The 18,789-nt window shown below is 38.0% G+C and overlaps 1 protein-coding gene and 2 non-coding genes across 3 annotated transcripts; 1 reads left to right on the plus strand and 2 right to left on the minus strand.

Annotated features, from left to right (window-relative positions):
- Nucleotides 1-6,807: 6,807 nt before the first annotated feature.
- Nucleotides 6,808-6,941, minus strand: LOC132857600 (U4 spliceosomal RNA). Its single transcript, XR_009649593.1, has one exon. It is a non-coding gene; the product is annotated as a U4 spliceosomal RNA (small nuclear RNA).
- A 506-nt stretch (nucleotides 6,942-7,447) lies between these two features.
- Nucleotides 7,448-11,929, plus strand: LOC132856909 (uncharacterized). The gene is made up of 5 exons (XM_060886783.1): nucleotides 7,448-8,081; nucleotides 9,176-10,248; nucleotides 10,486-10,684; nucleotides 10,853-10,970; nucleotides 11,214-11,929. Exons 1-5 carry the CDS (start codon nucleotides 7,845-7,847, stop codon nucleotides 11,579-11,581), a joined length of 1,995 nt encoding a protein of 664 aa, XP_060742766.1. The 5' UTR covers nucleotides 7,448-7,844; the 3' UTR covers nucleotides 11,582-11,929.
- A 3,983-nt stretch (nucleotides 11,930-15,912) lies between these two features.
- Nucleotides 15,913-16,053, minus strand: LOC132857596 (U4 spliceosomal RNA). The gene has a single exon (XR_009649590.1). It is a non-coding gene; the product is annotated as a U4 spliceosomal RNA (small nuclear RNA).
- Nucleotides 16,054-18,789: the final 2,736 nt, after the last annotated feature.

An 18,789-nucleotide genomic window follows, 5' to 3' on the forward strand; every position in this document is an offset into this window, starting at 1 on the left:
TTCTGAAGCGTGATCATCGAACAATCAAGCGTTTCATTCAAAATAGTCAACAGGGTCGCAAGAAGCGTGTGGAAAAACCAAGGTGCAAAATAACTGCCCATGAACTGAGAAAAGTCAAGCGTGCAGCTGCCAAGATGCCACTTGCCACCAGTTTTGCCATATTTCAGAGCTGCAACATCACTGGAGTGCCCAAAAGCACAAGGTGTGCAATACTCAGAGACATGGCCAAGGTAAGAAAGGCTGAAAAACGACCACCACTGAACAAGACACACAAGCTGAAACGTCAAGACTGGGCCAAGAAATATCTGAAGACTGATTTTTCTAAGGTTTTATGGACTGATGAAATGAGAGTGAGTCTTGATGGGCCAGATGGATGGGCTCGTGGCTGGATCGGTAAAGGGCAGAGAGCTCCAGTCCGACTGAGACGCCAGCAAGGTGGAGGTGGAGTACTGGTTTGGGCTGGTATCATCAAAGATGAGCTTGTGGGGCCTTTTCGGGTTGAGGATGGGGTCAAGCTCAACTCCCAGTCCTACTGCCAGTTTCTGGAAGACACCTTCTTCAAGCAGTGGTACAGGAAGAAGTCTGCATCCTTCAAGAAAAACATGATTTTCATGCAGGACAATGCTCCATCACACGCGTCCAAGTACTCCACAGCGTGGCTGGCAAGAAAGGGTCTAAAAGAAGAAAAACTAATGACATGGCCTCCTTGTTCACCTGATCTGAACCCCATAGAGAACCTGTGGTCCATCATCAAATGTGAGATTTACAAGGAGGGAAAACAGTACACCTCTCTGAAGAGTGTCTGGGAGGCTGTGGTTGCTGCTGCACGCAATGTTGACGGTGAACAGATCAAAACACTGACAGAATCCATGGATGGCAGGCTTTTGAGTGTCCTTGCAAAGAAAGGTGGCTATATTGGTCACTGATTTGTTTTTGTTTTGTTTTTGAATGTCAGAAATGTATATTTGTGAATGTTGAGATGTAATATTGGTTTCACTGGTGAAAATAAATAATTGAAATGGGTATATATTTGTTTTTTGTTAAGTTGCCTAATAATTATGCACAGTAATAGTCACCTGCACACACAGATATCCTCCTAAAATAGCTAAAACTACAAACAAACTTAAAAACTACTTCCAAAAATATTCAGCTTTGCTATTAATGAGTTTTTTGGGTTCATTGAGAACATGGTTGTTGTTCAATAATAAAATTAATCCTCAAAAATACAACTTCCCTAATAATTCTGCACTCCCTGTAGTGTTTAGACACTCTTTCTGTGGGACAGACCTCTGTCAATTGCACATGTAAATCTACACAATAGCATTTTTTTTCTATCAGTCTACCTGGAATCTGGTTTATATTTGGGACTCAATGGCCGTAAGACCGATGTGAATCTGAAACACTGTGGATATATTTAGAGATGTTTTCAGGCTGCTGAGCCCAGATCTTTACTTTAAGTTCTACGATGAAAGAATATTCTAAAAGTAATCCTGTCCACTGACTTTAAGAGCTGAAAATGAACAAAAGGAGACAGATTAAATGAAGTATCCAGTGTCTTGGCATTAAAAATGGCAACACAAATCAATGTGCTTATTATGAAACCATGACCAGGATATAGTGCTTGCTGAAGATGATTGAGTGAATTGTCCAATCTGCCATTATGTGAGCACCCAATCAATCAGTGCTTAAATACCATTTCGCATGTGTGATACAAACAATGTGTGATTTAAAGAAACACAGACACAAATGCAGCTCACATTGCTCTTCATGTAGCCTTCCTCTGGTTGGTGTTGGTAAAAACATAGTTCTAAAAACAAGCAGATCTCCAGCTCATCAAAAGATTCTTTGTGTATGTACACATATAACCGGAAAGGAGCACCATAACAAGCAGCACAAACTCTGCAGAGATAGAAAAATATCTACACTGGCAATTATAACGCATGAAATAAATACAGAGGATAACATCCTCCTGTCTCAAACCACCAAACTAGAGACTAATTAGAAAGTCAGACCGGAGAGGAAGGTCATCTAGACAAAAGATAAATGTATGACTAAGCAAGACAATAATAATTTATTATAAAACCCCAGAATTAAATCAAGGTTCAACAAAAATAGTTCAGTGCATAATATTATTATTATTATTATTATTATTATTAGTAGTAGTAGTAGTAGTAGTAGTAGTAGTAGTAGTGGTATTATTATTATTATTATTATTATTATTATTATTATTATTATTATTATGTTTGTCTGTTGATTGACAGAAGAAAGCCCTGGATATTCCTGACTGCCAGTGGTCAGAGTGATCGGCATCATTAGTGTTGACACTGAGCATTGCTGTGCCTGTAGCTGTTTCCTTTTGTGTAGCAGAACCAAAAACTTCATTCAGAATCATGTCATGCTGCTCAACTGTCAAAGGAAATCAGTTCTGCTCTGGCTAGTTGGTTCAAACCACTTGAACACAGATTAATAGAATATACAAACAGGTAACAAATTGGAATAAGGTTTTTTTAATGCAATTCAACCCAAATGAACATCTTTAGAGTCATTTACTAGCCAGCACATTACATCAACATCATCAACATAATCATCATCATCAAAATACTAACTGATAAAATTCTTCTAGAACATGTAAGAAATAAAAAAAACGTGGTAGTGAAAATAAGACGATGATGGTGAAGATCTTAATGAAGAACAAGAAGTTTATTCCAGTATAGCAGTGAAAAAATACATGAAGTACTTTGGGTTCATCGGAGTCCGTAAGAACGCCGAGCAAATCCTGCTCAAGCATTTTATACTGTTTTCCCTTTTGGTAATTTAAATGAGGTTCTGCTTTGAATGTGTATTGAGCTTAAGAACCGAGTGTCTCCCAAATGGGTCACACATTGTTATCTAGCCAGATGTCTTTAAATGTTAATCATGGTCACATAAACCCTTTGTTCGTGGCGATCCTTGATGTCCTGCTGCCGCTTCCATACTAATGATTGAATCAAGTTTATACGTTTATAGAGTCCTAAACGTATTACCTTATGATACTTAAACCTTTTTAAGAATGAGCTCTTTTAGATGTGTATCTTGAAGTGGAATTTGGGTGCAGTTATCTGTAATTTCTTACAAACAACAGTCTTCATCTCTTCAGAACAGTTCCACAGACTTATAAATTCAATTTCAAAATCCTATAGGCACACTGAAGCTGATCTAATGGCTGATAATGTCCTAGCAACTTATTGCATAAGCATATTCCATCCACATGCTTTTTTTAATGCTGCAAATTAAGTGAAATTACGTGAATGGCTATATATATATATATATTGATATCTAAACTCAAGAGCTTGGGCAGAAATTCTGTGGAAGTGCCATCTAGGCTGCTTCTACAGTAGATAAATCATGATAAAATGCCCTCTGGGTCTCTCACAGTCCAAATGTAATGAACCCTTGTCAAAAAAAAAAGCCTAAAGGCTTCCAGTTTGAAACTTTACAGGATTCTATTTTGAATTTCTATCATATTTTAGAACCATTCCCATATGAATCCTATAGGAACTTAATGATGTCCATATGCTGATGACTAATCTTTGTATAATATTAACCTTTCTGAACTATGCTCTGTAAAGATGCATTGAGGCAATGTTTATTGTTAAAAGTGCTATATGAATAGATATGAATTGATCTGAATTGAATTGAAAGATGCATGCAGGAGTTACATTTAGGCTGTAACAAAACATAGGTTGTTTTTGGTGTTGAGTCACAACTAAAATCTACCTACATAATGACTTGTTTGATAAAAATAAAATACCACCAAAATTCTCTTCTACATTTAAAAAAATATTTGTAGGACTTTAAAACTCTCAAAGCACTCTCTGTTATTTCCTCCATAAAAGATCGTAGAGAAAAAACTGAAATGCCAATAGGATTTTTTTGACAAGGGAAATGCTACCTAGTGTTAAAGTTCTTTAAGTCATGCACGATCGTGGAACTTTCAGTCAACAAAAAGAGCACTGAGTCAACTGTGACATGAATATGAGAACTGATGTCCACTTTGTACCTACCTACCAAACTGGAGGCTATTGAGCTCCAATCATTTTTAGTTCTTGATAATCATACAATGTCATTTGCTTAAAAAAAAATGAAAATTCAAAATGTTTTCTTATAAAAGGCCACAGAATATTTTTCAAGACTTTTCTGTTCACCATCTGCTTCCAGGTTTAGCCATTTTTTGTTCCCAGAGCAAATGAGGAGCCAAACAAATAACTGAGCCTGCTTTTTAAGAAACTTCACTGAAAGAATTATGTAAGGTCTACAGGGAAATCTTACAAGCAGCATCCTAACTGAAGGACATGAAATCAGGCAGCTGTTAGCCAATCCAGAAGAGGGATGTCTTCAGAATCGTCGAGGCAGTTAAGACAGCCATCTTCAGTGATGTGAATGTTAATGACCCTAGCATCTAACTCTGTTACACCTAGAGTCACAAACAGGTCACCTTCTCTTTGTCCAGCTTTCATTCAGCTCTAATGTAGAACTATGTCTTTTCTATTGAAACATCAAAATCAAAAGCACTTTAGCTGTTTAGATATATGAAAACTGGGCAAAAAAATAAGTTTTTTTGTATTATTATTATTATTACATAATTCACCCGAGAGACTAGTTTCAAACTTTGGCAGTATGATTATATTTATTTGTTTAATGACACACATATGCCTGTGTGACAGTCCAGCGTGCCAGCCCATCATCCACTCCATCCACTCCTCTGTCTCTTTCTCGGCAAGCCGCCCATTTTGCCACTCTTTATAATTATTCATCTACACAGATGGAGATCACCAGCTCCTTTGGGTGTCTTAGCAACTACTGTCTCATAATAAGGATTTCACACTATCCATCGCCCACACTTCATGGTCAGTAACACACACTGGTGAGCTCTCACAACTGAAGTTAGATTTGAATGTGCTACAGATTTACTCATGAGAAAAGGCACAAACTGTTACCATGAAGTTAAAAGCATACAGTTTTCCCCAATATCCTTGTATGCTGTCGCTGTACAATTTCTTTTCACTGGAACTAAGAAGCTCAACATCTAATGGATGGAAAACCTTCACAGAAGAGTGGAGCTCATTCAAATAACAGAGAATAAACGTGGACTGAGGGGGGCACGGTGGCTTAGTGGTTAGCACGTTCGCCTCACACCTCCAGGGTTGGGGATTCGATTCCCGCCTCCGCTTTGTGTGTGTGGAGTTTGCATGTTCGCTCCGTGCCTCGGAGGTTTCCTCCGGGTACTCCGGTTTCCTCCCCCGGTCCAAAGACATGCATGGTAGGTAGATTGGCATCTCTGGAAAATTGTCCGTAGTGTGTGAGTGCGTGAGTGAATGAGAGTGTGTGTGTGAGAGTGTGTGGCACTCCGTCCAGGGTGTATCCTGCCTTGATGCCCGATGACGAAGGCACAGGCTCCCCTGACCCGAAGTAGTTCGGATAAGCGGTAGAAAATGAATGAATGAATGAATGAATGAATGAATGAATGAAATCTGGACTGAGATCTTCGACAAGAGGGTATAATGGTCAATGTTGACTGTATAGTGTGGGCCAGGCCTTCATAAAATGGGTCGTTTTCCTAATTATCCGTTATCAAGAGTCAAACTCAAGGAACAATTGCATTGCATTGTTTAATTTAAACTTAAGAGACATAATTAAAACAGCAGAACCCCCCACCCCCACCCTGCAACATCCCCACTACCAAAATTTTCAGACTGTTAGTATTAGTATTACCATTCTATCACAATTTATATAAAATCCTAAAAATGCATTACCTTTTCAGTTACACAACACTGACACCTAGTGTTCATCTGTTTTGTAAAGTCAACTGTAAAGAACAAATGGGGTAAAAAGTGAATGGAGGGGGATGAGAAGCTAAGTACGTTTGTTTTTAGCTGCAACAACCACTTTAAACCCCTTTTTATAGAAACGTCCTGCTTTATGATGTAAAAGTTGAGATTATTTGCGTCACCTGTGTTTTTCTGCATAATATATTCTTTGACCTTCTTGGTCCAACAGGTTTATCCTGATCTATTATAAGTGTAAAATAAACAACATTTACATATTGGAATAAATAAATATATCGATATATAATGTTAATAATTAGTGTAAATAAAAAAGTGTAGTCTGTTAATAACGATACAACACATAAGTCAAACTTTGTTTAGCCTTAATCCTGAATTCAAATTTATCCATAAATAAAGATTTATGATTAAAAATAATCTCTGATAAAAAAAAATAAAAAAAAAACTAACCTGTTAAATTTAGACTGTTTAAAATATTGGAACTTTTTCGTATGAAGAGCAGAATTACAGTATAAAACATATAATACTCTATTCGCAACAGATCATTTCTGATCCACGTCTCCATGGCAACTACAAACACTTCCGCGTTTCACTAACAACTGTTAACCACGTTTATATGTCTTCTTCTTCTTCTTTCGGCTTTTCCCTTCAGGGGTCGCCACAGCGAATCATCTCTCTCCACCTAACCCTATCTTCTGCATCCTCAACACTTGCACCCACTAGCTTCAAATCCTCATTAATTACATCCATATACCTCCTCTTTGGCCTTCCTCTTTGCCTCCTGCCTGGCAGCTCCATGTCCAACATCCTCCTACCAATATACTCACTCTCCCTCCTCTGAACATGTCCAAACCATCTTAATCTCGCCTCCCTAACTTTGTCCCCCAAACGTCCAACATGGGCTGTCCCTCTGATGTACTCGTTCCCAACCACGTTTATATGTCTAAATAAGGTTAATGAATCTTATTTTTCACCATGAGATCAGTCTCCGTAGAGACCGTCAAAAATTGCCTTGCCGGCTAAAGTCGACAAGACGGGGTATTGGGTAAAGTTTTCAACTAGCAATAATCGCGCCTCGGATAAACCTCATAGGCTACGATACTGCCACTGCGCAAAGCTAACGGCTACACTGCGACTCAAGGAGAACCATTCAAATGCTCAACATACACGCTGACGGTAAGCATAAATGTTACATAATTAACTACCTAACTCAAAGCCTAAACAGTCATAAATGTTATAATTAAGTGTTACAATACACTAAAAATACTCAAACTAGATACGTCGATTACTGAATAAACCATAAAATCACTCTTTAAACAAGTACATCTAGAAATATCCGCACTGCATTATGGGTGACAAACAATGCTCTGTCAGGAACCAATCAGAGGCGAGAAGTTTTGGGGGACGGTTTCTGTAACTAACGGGTCCAAGTGTTTAACAATATACACCACAAAATCATCTAAAAGCGATTAGTGTTTTCTGATTTATTCAGAAATATAACCTAGCTTCGCAACAGCAACCGATTTCAGCTTTGTGTTTTACACACTTCCTGAAAGCCACGCTGGGCTGCTGACGTCATTACGCACGCACGCAGGCAAAAAAAAAAAAAAAAAGGTGCACGTGAAGCGACGAGAGAATTATTTCTATAATATCTTGTGAAATTATGAAGTTGTGTTATAAATGCACTTGTAAATCAGTGTTGTAATGTAACGGAGTACAAATACTTCGTTACTGTACTTAAGTAGAAATTTCACGTATCTGTACTTTACTTCGCTATTTAAATTTATGTCAACTTTCACTTTTACTCCACTACATTTCCTAGATAAAATGTTTACTTTTACTCCGTTATATTTCCACTAAGCGTCTTCGTTACTCGTTACTACAAAATAAAATCAGAAGAAATGTGTGCGACTGCAATAAGGGAGGTTTGGCGAATCACTGCTTAGATTGCATTACGCAGATCCGCACGCTCTATTTCAGCGTAATGTTGACAAAAGAGGATGAAGCACAACTGAAACCGCCATGGAAGCACCTACTGGAGGATCTCCCGTTATAGTAGACGACCGCCCAGACGATAGTGGTGAACTCGGTAAACAGGGTGAAGAAGTTACACACCCGTGGCCGTATTTACAACAAATGTTTCTGTACAATGGTATGAAAGATTCTTCCTACCGGATGAAGTGCCTCTTATGCCTACCGAAAAGCAAAGAAATTTTGGCATTCAGAAACTCCCCGTCCAACCTGAAGAAGCACATCGAGGTAAGTTAAATTAATAGTTATTCAGTAAAGCCACAATGTCAATGTGATTTAACGTTAGTTATCATAAGCCGTATCAGATATCTAGCTAACGTCTGCTTGTTAACAGCGCACATGTTTAATGAACCTCAACTTTAACGTTAACGTTATATACCGCTGATTTTCCCCCGGATTTAATTCAACCGAGAACTCTCAGAGACATGCCCTCAGGTAGGCTCATGTTAGATCGAGAAATATTTTTTAAAACTGCTATGTTAATCAGTGACAGGTTAGAAAGAAAGTGTTAAGGGCTATTCACGTCTTCAAATGCATCATACGTTTTGTCAAACCTGAGATTTCCTTTTGTGTTAATTAACTCAAACTCAGTGGTTATAGGTTAATGTTGGGCTAATGTTATAAATTGTGAATGTACGCTTGCATTGTTGATTAAAGTCACAGTGCTTTTATTGCCACACTACGAGTTGGCGGATTTTTTCTTAGTAGAGCAGCTATCTTAAAGGGATACTCCACTTTTTTTTAAAAAATATGCTTATTTTCCAGCTTCCGTTTTGGAATCAATTTTAAATCGGAAAAATATAGAAATTCTTTGGTTATTTTTGAGCTCGATGCTAATGGTCTAATCAGAGTTAATGGACTATGCTAAGCTATGCTGAAAGTGGTAGCGCCAGATCAGCTGAATGGATTCCAAAACGGTAAAAATCAAATGTTTAACTCTAAGGTTCATGCAGTGGGAGATAAACAATAACACATGTTCAGTACAGGCTACAAAACACAAACAACAGCAGGTTGTACCACTTAATAGTGTTATTGCCTAGGTGTTAAGGGTGGCAGTCTGTGTGTTTATAATTCTATGTTATTGAAACGAGATAATACGGTAATATTTAAGTTAAGACGTTTTTAAAAATGAAACTATATTCCCATCAGTGATGCAAATTAGAACTAGTTTCTAGTAATTTGTATCACTGATGGAAATATAGTTTCATAAACATTATCTAACTGCAAGTAAGTTAAACAGTCAAATGACAATTGTTTGTGTTGTGTGACTTTTAAATCTTGTAGCTAAAGTTGCTCATTAAATGTCTCTCCCTCTGAAACAGAGAAAGCATGTACACCACCTCAAAAAGTATGAAGGACTTACATCAACAAAGAGAAAAAGGGGACTCCCACCACCTGAGACTCCCACCACCATCTCCAGCATCAAGAACTCCACATTGGTGAACTCCAGGACTGTGTCTCAGAGGTCCATTGATAAAGCTATAGTGACTTATGTGGTTCAAGGACTCCAGCCATTCAATGTGGTTGAAGAACAACCATTTCAAGATTTTGTTAAGGAACTGCAGCCTAATGCAAAAATTATGCCGCGGCTGACTCTGCGCTCCATGATTGATGATGCCTCCAGGGGAATGAAGAGGGCTGTGACTGAGGCCATGAGGGGAGTTGACCATATCGCCACCACCACCGACTGCTGGTCTGTCAGAAGGCGGAGCTTCATTGGTGTTACTGCCCATTGGATTGACCCCGACAGTCTCAAAAGATGCTCAGCAGCCCTAGCCTGTAAACAGCTGAGAGGTTCGCACACATTTGATGTGTTGGCAAGTGCCCTGAATGACATCCACTCTGAATTTGAAATTCGGGGGAAGATTGTGCGAACAACAACAGACAATGCCTCTAACTTAATAAAAGCGTTCAACATTTTTGGTGAAGATGAGAACAATAATGCCATTGGAAGTGATGGTGATCATGGCAGTGCATCTCAACCAGGAGAGGAAGATGATGATCAAGAAGGGGATGAAGAAGTGGAGTGTGTTGATGTGTCAGCACTTCTGACTGAAGATGATGGTTTAGAGTTCCAGCTCCCAAAGCACCAGCGCTGTGCTTGGCACCTACTCAACCTAATAGCTACTGTTGATGCCATGAAAGCAACATCCAGTGAGGCGTACAAGAAAGTGTACCGTTCAACATTTGGGAAGTGTAGTGCACTTTGGAAGAAATGTGGAAAATCCACCCTTGCAGCCGAAACTGTTGAAGATGCTTGCTCCCTCCAGCTGCTGCGCCCGAATTCCACCAGGTGGAACTCCCTGTTCCTGGCAGTGGAAAGACTGCTGAGAATAATTAAAGAAAAGGGAGAGGGGGCCATCAGAGTCATCTGCACTGACTTAAAGCTTCCAGTGTAAGTAGGAATTATGTTTTATTTTGTTTTATTTAATCATAATCGAACATCTGGAATGTCTTTCTTTGTCCCATTCCTTCGTGGACACTAATAACTTTACATTACATCACATTGTATCCTAACTTCCACTTATTATTGGTCAATTTTACTGAATTACTCTTCAAGCAGATATTTTGATGAATCCAATGAAATAGTTAGTGTTATAAAAACAATGTTGTTGTGTTTTGTTTTCAACAGGTTTAATCCAGCTGAACTCGCCTTTCTCGCAGAGTATGCCGCTGTCATGAGCCCTGTTGCCCAGGCTACCAACATCTTGCAAGCAGAAGCAAATGCCATGATGGGGTGGCTACTTCCAACCATCAACCTGCTCACTGTCAAGCTTGACAGAGTCAAGTTTCCACTGAAGTACTGCAAGCCTCTGGTGGATGCTCTACAGGTAACCTTTATTATTGTATTTATTTTCTATTGGCTTAACTCTTCAATGATTAATTTTAATTATATTTAAGTTTCTTTGGCACTTTGTCTCAATGCTTAAATGTTTTATGTTAAGTACATTTTGAATTGCCTTGTTGCTGAAATGTGCTATAAATAACCTGCCTTGCAGGTGGGAATCATGAACCGTTTTGGCCACATGTCAGGAGAACCAGAGTTGATCGCTGCTGCGATTCTGCTTCCAAAATTCCGAACGATTTGGACGAAGGATGAAGCCACAATCAAAACGGGTAAGATATCATGGGGATGTATATTTTCACAATTTTTCGTACTGGCAATTCACAAATCAAGATTCTGATTGCTGCATAACAAATTTACCCTCAGTACTAATAAAGAAACCTTGAATTATAGGTGCATGGATAGTACATGAAACTAAAATAACAAACCTTAAATTAAAAGTTTGTGTTGGGGTCATGGCAGATTAGACAGTTGCATTAGTTGTATAATTTATATTTTTATCCACACTATTTCAGGAACTGACTACATCAGGCAGCATCTGGATGAGCCCTCACTGCAGATAGGCCATGCCAGCAGGTCTACTTCGTCTGATGAAGATGACTTTTTCTCTGCCCTGCAGTCGTCTCAAATACAAGATGGTGCCAAACAGCTGGATGGGTACTTGGCCTGTTCAGCAGATCACATGGACTTGCTGAAGTCCTTCCCAGCAGTGTGCAAGCTTTCTGTGAAGCTGAACACTCCTCTACCTGCCTCAGCGGCCTGTGAAAGGCTATTTAGCATCCCAGGACTTGTCTACAGTCCAAGAAGAGTAAGACTGAATTCTGGCAACTTTGAAAACCAGCTTCTTTTGAAGATGAACAGACACCTTTTCAGTTTTAACTAATGTATTAGTAGCTGCTGGACATAGGTGGCCTGTGTGTGTGTGTGTGTGTGTGTGTGTGTGTGTGTGTGTGTGTGTGTGTGTGTGTGTGTGTGTGTGTGTGTGTGTGTGTGTGTGTGTGAGATGGTGACCTGGGGAGTAAGCCCTACAAATGCTCATACCACATGACCAAAATGTTCTCCCTACCAGCAGGTCTTTTTTTTTTCTTTCTAGAAATAAGTTATTTATTTTTCATTTTTAACCTGAAGTTGTTTACCTGATGTTTCTGTTTTTTTTTTTTGGTTTTTTTTGTCAGCTCTAAAAATATGTGAGATTAAGAAGATATGGGAACCCTGAGTATGCTTTACTATAAGAAAGCCACAATAAAGTTCACAAAGTTCTAACCGCTTGCTTTAAAAAAAAAAAAAAAAAAAAAAAAAAACTTTTTAATTTTACTTCAAATACTTAAGTACATTAAATATCAGAAAATGACTTTTGATACTTAAGTATAGTATATATCAGATACTTTAAGACTTTTACTTGAGTAATATTCTAAAAGGTAACTTTCACTTCTACCAAAGTCTTTTTCTAGTACGATACTTGTACTTTTACTCAAGTATCGCTTTCTAGTACTTTATACATCACTGTTGTAAATCTTAATATGATATTAAAGAAATGTTAGTGAGTCAAATCAAAGTTCAAATCAAAGCGATATCGCAGCACTAGATGGCATATTGCTATGCGCATGCGGAGTAGAAGGCAGATAAAGTTTATTATGCTTTAGACAGTTTGGAGAAGCTAAAACCTTTTATAACTATTTACAATCTATGCTATAAATATCATATTTATCAAATCCGAGAATTATTTGAAGGTGTTTCGAATAGAATAGATAAAGTTGTATCCAGGTACCCAAATATTAATTTGTTTAAAAAGGTCAAATAAGTACATAATCAAAGCATAAATATCAGTATAATAAATAACAAGTGAACATACACACTTTAATGACCAGACACGTTAATGCATGAGTGAATCATTTAATTTTAAAAAAATACGTGTAGAAATATCCGCATGGTATTATGGGAAACGAGGGCAGGAGCCAATCAGAAAGCAGAGCTTTGGGAACCTAGTACACTAAATATCTTATTGGTTTTACAGACATTACTTTCTCTTACTCGTTTCGTCCTGCTTTTGCAGTTTATTTCACTGCCTTGGGTTATTTACTATTTCACATGGAGCTTCTGTTTGAATGTTTATTGTCAAGTTTTTATGTATTTACTTAATAACTATATAACGATATAATCATCGCCGCTAGGGGGCGGCAGTGATGTTATTATTGCAGTGTTGTGAGTACACTGGTCATAATCAGCCCCAAATGTACCGTACATGCTTTTTAAGTTAAAATGATTTAGAAACACGTTTACACAAAGAGTATCCCAAAAGGTCAATATATCAACAGATATATCAACCTTTCCGCACTTTCAGGAAGCTCGATACTGTGCATGAACAAATTTTAAGCTTTGTTAAAGACTCTATGTGTGTTTTGTCTGGGACACAAGTTTGTTTTCCTTTACTCTTTCAATAAGGGATCATGGGGTATGTGGTTTTTCTAGGGGGATGTTAACCAAGTCTGTTTCACTTAAAACAGACACTGCATGTTAAAATTCAATTCAATTCAATTCAATTTATTTGTATAGTGCTTTAAACAATTTCTCATTGTCTCAAAGCAGTGTTACAGAAGTATAGAAACAAAAGAGAGAAAAAGAAATACATATAAAATAATAATAAAAATAAGAAAAACTAAACAACTAAGAAAAAGAAAACAACTAAAAACTCTTGCTTGTGAATGAAATATATTACATGGCTGATTTTATAGCCTCAGTTTACATTTCATTTGCGGGGGTTAATATTTTTCTGGATGTAGTAACAAAAAGAAAAGAATTATATTAATATTAAATAATTTTCTAATTTCAGTTTTTCACCATTTCCCCCTAGCTAGTATAATAATAATAATAATAATAATAATAATAATAATAATAATATCATATAAAAACAAAGAAATTATTATAATTGCTTGCAGACTTTAAAAGCAGAGAAGAAATTTTAATTTTTTTATTGTTTTTTAACCAATTTTTGTCCAACAAAAGTAATGAGATTTACTTAAGGAATACATTCTGATAAGATTCTCAAGCATTTACAAAAGCAATACTCCCACATAATGCATTACTTTCATGAGTCAGGACACTGAGCTGGTTGTTATCTGTACCTTGGTGTCCTTCTCAACAACAAGCTGGACTGGATGGTGAACTCAACTTTCTGGGGAAACAAATGTCCTGTCTGCACAGTCTTGTTTGCAGCAGTATGCTGGGGAGGTGGTATCAGTACTGGAGATGCAAAAAATCTCAACAAACTGATCAAGAAAGCAGGATACGTCTCTCTGGACGGTTTTGAGGTGATGGTGGAAGAGGCACTCAATAATGTCACATTTATTCTGGACAATATGCAGCATGCCCTTCATGAGACTCATTCAGCTTTACTGTAGAAAGGAGGTACACGAGGTTGTTTGCACCAGCAGAGATCACACTGTATGGTACAACATCTCATCACAGTGCTGGGAAACTATTCTTCACCGAGCCTGTTTTTGGATGATAATTGACTTGAATAGTTGAACTATGACCACAATAGAGTCATCTAAAATCAAACATTGCCTCTTTTAACAGAAAGAAGAAAAAAACAGTAGGCACTGTGTGGACACTATTTTTCACTAACTATTTATATTAAGCTATTGCTAAATTGCAGAGAGTTAGCTAGCTAGCTGCAATATACTCTGTAGCTATAAAAAACAATTATAAATTAGCTGGAGGTGGGATAAAATAGTATATATATATATATATATATATATATATATATATATATATATATATATATATATATATATATATAAAGCCAGATTACAACATATTATATATAAAGCCACATTACACCATATTATATAAAACCAGATTACACCATATTATCCCACCTTCACTGTTTTCAGTTACCAATGCATAAATCAATAAGCTTTTATTGCCATTGCAACCATATATAGCTGACACATACATCGTGAAATCAAAATGTTTTTCGTGGCCATGGTGCTACATAAAACAGAACAGAGCTAAATACTTTAAGTAAATTGTCTCAGCCACTTTATAGTGCATCATGCGCAATCTAGTGCAAGGCCAATACAAAACACTACAGGACACTCAACAGCGACGACTAGCGTGTATTTTGTATATTACACAGCATATTGTGTAAAAGTAGAAAATTGTAAACCTATACGGTATGAGGTATTGAAGCGTGTTGGACAAAACACCGACTCAGAAAAATTCATACTGTTTTTAATTCTGTATACACGATTTACATTCAAGAGAAAAAGTTTTTCTCAGGTTCAAATTTTCCTTTTCTCCGTCATTTTATCTAGTCTATGACACTGCAAGGCAAGTTTATTTATACTGTAGCACATTTCATACACAATGGTAATTTAGAGTGCTTTACATAAAGAAAGTAAAACTACTATAAAAAAAATTATCAACAATAAAAACAAGGAATTAAAAAAAGTTTTAAAATTGTATTTAAAATTAATTAAGACACTTAAGAACAGAATAGAAATTGATTATACAAAAAAACAGTGGGGTCAGTTCAGACGTAGCACAGTGCTCATTTAGTAAATGCACAGCTAAACAATATGCTAGTTGTGGCCGTTAATGTTAAGTTAACATTATGCCAAGTCGTCCATTATGCCAAAACAATGCACGGTAAACGGCTTCGGCGTGTTAGTTGCAGTGCACTATGCAACAAACTATTGTAAACAAGCTAACGTTAACTAGATAAGTAAGATTTTAATAGCTAATATAGCAGATTCATGGAAAATTACGTCGGTAATCGGCATTTCTGCCGCAACTAATTTATGAATGAATCTGCCTCAAGTGCATTAAAGAGAATCGCTTTATTTGAAATGAATAAAATACCCTACTTAATGGAGTTTAACATTAAGTGAGCCGCAGCCACACACCTGACTCGTGTGTGCAGAGAAGATGAGATGAACTGGGAAAGCAGGCAGAGAGAAAACCACTGAGAAAAAGAGAGAGTTTCCTTTTTGTTCATGGATGCATTTCTTGCGTTAGTCTTTTTTCCACGTACACAATTATTTAGATATGTATACATATGTTGTTCACAATAAAGACTGCGATATTCTTTAACTAGCTATTTTAGGTGAGACAATCCTTGGATGGAGAGAACATATCCCCACCGTGCGCCCCTGGGATTTAAACCCATACAAATGTTTTTATCTATAGTCTGATTTTTCACCATGAGATCAGTCTCCGTAAAGACCGTCAAAAATTGCCATCGCCGACTATATTTCAAGTCGTCAAGGCGGGGTATTGGGTAAAGTTTTCAACTAGCAATAATCGCGCCTCGGATAAACCTCATAGGCTACGATACTGCCACTGCGCAAAGCTAACCTCACCAACCGCGGCACCAAGAACTGAGTGATAAAGATTAAGACACCCGCTGACGGTAAACAATAAATAAACACCAAATTAAAATATAATCACTTCTGTAATAACTATAAACAAAACGTACACAAAGTAAACACGACAGTAACGGAATGCTATATTAAATCATTAATAAAAATACATCTAGAGCTGTTCGCGTTGCATTATGGGAGTTAACCAACACGCGCGTAGGAGCCTATCAGAGGCGAGAGTTTTTTTTAACGCCGTTTCTGTACCTAAAGGGCCGAAGTGTTTATTACCAACACCGGCAAATCCGGTCGGTTTTAAAAACACAGTTCGTTCATAAACCTTATAACCATCCGTCGCTATAGCAACTGGTGGAGTGTAAAGACATCCTGTTGGCCCTTCGTGGATGCTGACGTCATCACGGAGTGTCACGTGTGTGTGTGTGTGTGTGTGTGTGTGTTAGTTGCACTCCTAAAATAGAATATAAAACATGTGAATGAGTGTGAGAGTGTGTGTGAGTGTGTGTGTGTGTGTGTGAGTGAGTGTGAGTGAGTGTGAGTGAGTGTGTGTGTGTGGTTGATTGAGTGAGTGAGTGAGTGAGTGAGTGTGTGTGTGTGTGATTGAGTGAGTGAGTGAGTGTGTGTGTGTGTGTGTGATTGAGTGAGTGTGTGTGTGTGTGTGTGTGTGTGTCTGTGTGTGTGATTGAGTGAGTGAGTGAGTGTGAGAGTGAGTGTGTGTGAGTGTGTTTGTGAGTGAGTGAGTGAGTGAGTGTGTGAGTTGCATTTGGTATGTAAAGCTTAATATTGCACCGCTAGATGGCGGCGTGGATTTCCAAATCCAATATTTAAAAATAAACACATAGCTCATAAACCGTCACACTAACGTTGATCGCCGTTAATCACAAGTTGTTTTTGAGGTGATTTAGAGAACAGTTTAAAGAGCTGTACTATGTTCCTCAAACAATACCAGATTTGTTCCAAGTTGTCTGAGAGCTGAATGACATTCTGTTGGTAGTTTGTTTGATTCTACAGATGGAAGTGCTGTTTGTGTGAAAGATCAGCCATCACTCTCATTATCTAAGCATGGCCTTATTGACTGTCTGCACTGTCAAGACCTGTCTGATCCTTTTAGGAGAACAGAGCTGCAGAGCCACATGGTGACAGTGACAGTGATAAAGAAGTCAAATAACTTACATCTTTACAAAATGTTTGATCCTCCACCTCATGTATATTACCACATAAATATTGTGTCATAAGACTGATATGGGGGCACGGTGGCTTAGTGGTTAGCACGTTCGCCTCACACCTCCAGGGTCGGGGTTCGATTCCCACCTCCACCTTGTGTGTGTGGAGTTTGCATGTTCTCCCCGTGCCTCTGGGGTTTCCTCCGGGTACTCCGGTTTCCTCCCCCAGTCCAAAGACATGCATGGTAGGTTGATTGGCATCTCTGGAAAATTGTCCCTAGTGTGTGATTGTGTGTGTGTGCCCTGTGATGGGTTGGCACTCCGTCCAGGGTGTATCCTGCCTTGATGCCCAATGACGCCTGAGGCACAGGCTCCCCGTGACCCGAGGTAGTTCGAATAAGCGGTAGAAGATGAATGAATGAATGAATGAAGACTGATATGTACTAAATGTGTCAAAAATGTATTGTACATGGAAGATGTCTTAAGCTGTCATGAATTCCCACCCAATTATGTTGAGTGATAGATGTTTACATAATCTACATTTGCTGGTAAGAGTGTATTTTGCATTATTTATATCATATTGGTGCTCATAGTCTTTGTTCTAAATGTACCCTCTTTTATAAATCTTTTATAAATATACAAAAACTTTACAAAAAGTAAAAGTAAAGTTATATACTTTGCAAATATTCTTGTAGTTCACTTATGGCTATACATGCATTTTCTAAACAGGGAATTAAAAGATGTCAGATGATTTAAGATCTGATAGATGTAAAACTTTGAGAGAAAATCCAGATGTACAACCCAGCTTCTTGAGGGTTTCTGGAATGTTCGTCTAACATGTCTGGTATATTAAGGCTTGAACTAGGCTCTTGCGTGCACTGTGTGACTGAAAGGATTCAGACACCTGACTAATTATACCCACATATATTTGAGAAATATCCAAATAACAGATTTAGGCCACCTTCAGGTCTCTGGGAAGACTTTACAGGAGATTTTGGAGCCTGACCCAGAGTTTATGCCAGGGGTATCCACTCTTATCTGCAAAGGGCTTGTGTGTGCAGGTTTTCATCAGTCAAGCAGAAGCCAAGCTTGATTCCGCTGGTTTGTTCTTGACTTTCAAAAGAATTAAGTGTTGGCTTCTGCTTTGTTGGAATGAAAATCTGCACCAACACTGGCCCTTTTTTGTATAAGATTGGACGTTTCTGGCATGGTCAGCCAGTTGTGTACATAAGGTCAGGGCTCTGTGCAGGCCAGTCGTGTTCTTACACTCCAGTCTTGCCCGTCCGTGTCATCGTCGAGTTTTGTGTACAGAGGCATTGTCAGACCTCTTGTTATATATATATATAAAACCTCTTTATTGGATAGCTAAATCAAAATAGCTTGTGTAAACTCCCTACCTCTGTCCATGTTTCACATCCCCTTATAGTATAACCTCTTGCTCCACAGTGTCGAGTGTATGGCTAGAATATCATGGCAGCAGTGAATGTCTCTCATATCCTTTAGCAGTCAAGTTGTCAGTTTGATTTTCTCTGCTGAGCTCCAGTTGTCTG

Source organism: Tachysurus vachellii, chromosome 14 (assembly GCF_030014155.1).
Source record: "Tachysurus vachellii isolate PV-2020 chromosome 14, HZAU_Pvac_v1, whole genome shotgun sequence".
Taxonomy (NCBI): Eukaryota; Metazoa; Chordata; class Actinopteri; order Siluriformes; family Bagridae; genus Tachysurus; species Tachysurus vachellii.

Bases quoted from the DNA above. Each gene is read 5' to 3' on its own strand.
- LOC132856909 (XM_060886783.1), top strand. From the start codon at position 7,845: ATGGAAGCACCTACTGGAGGATCTCCCGTTATAGTAGACGACCGCCCA. The intron at 8,082-9,175 runs GTAAGTTAAATT...CCTCTGAAACAG, and splicing joins ACCTGAAGAAGCACATCGAG to AGAAAGCATGTACACCACCT. The intron at 10,971-11,213 runs GTAAGATATCAT...ACACTATTTCAG, and splicing joins TGAAGCCACAATCAAAACGG to GAACTGACTACATCAGGCAG.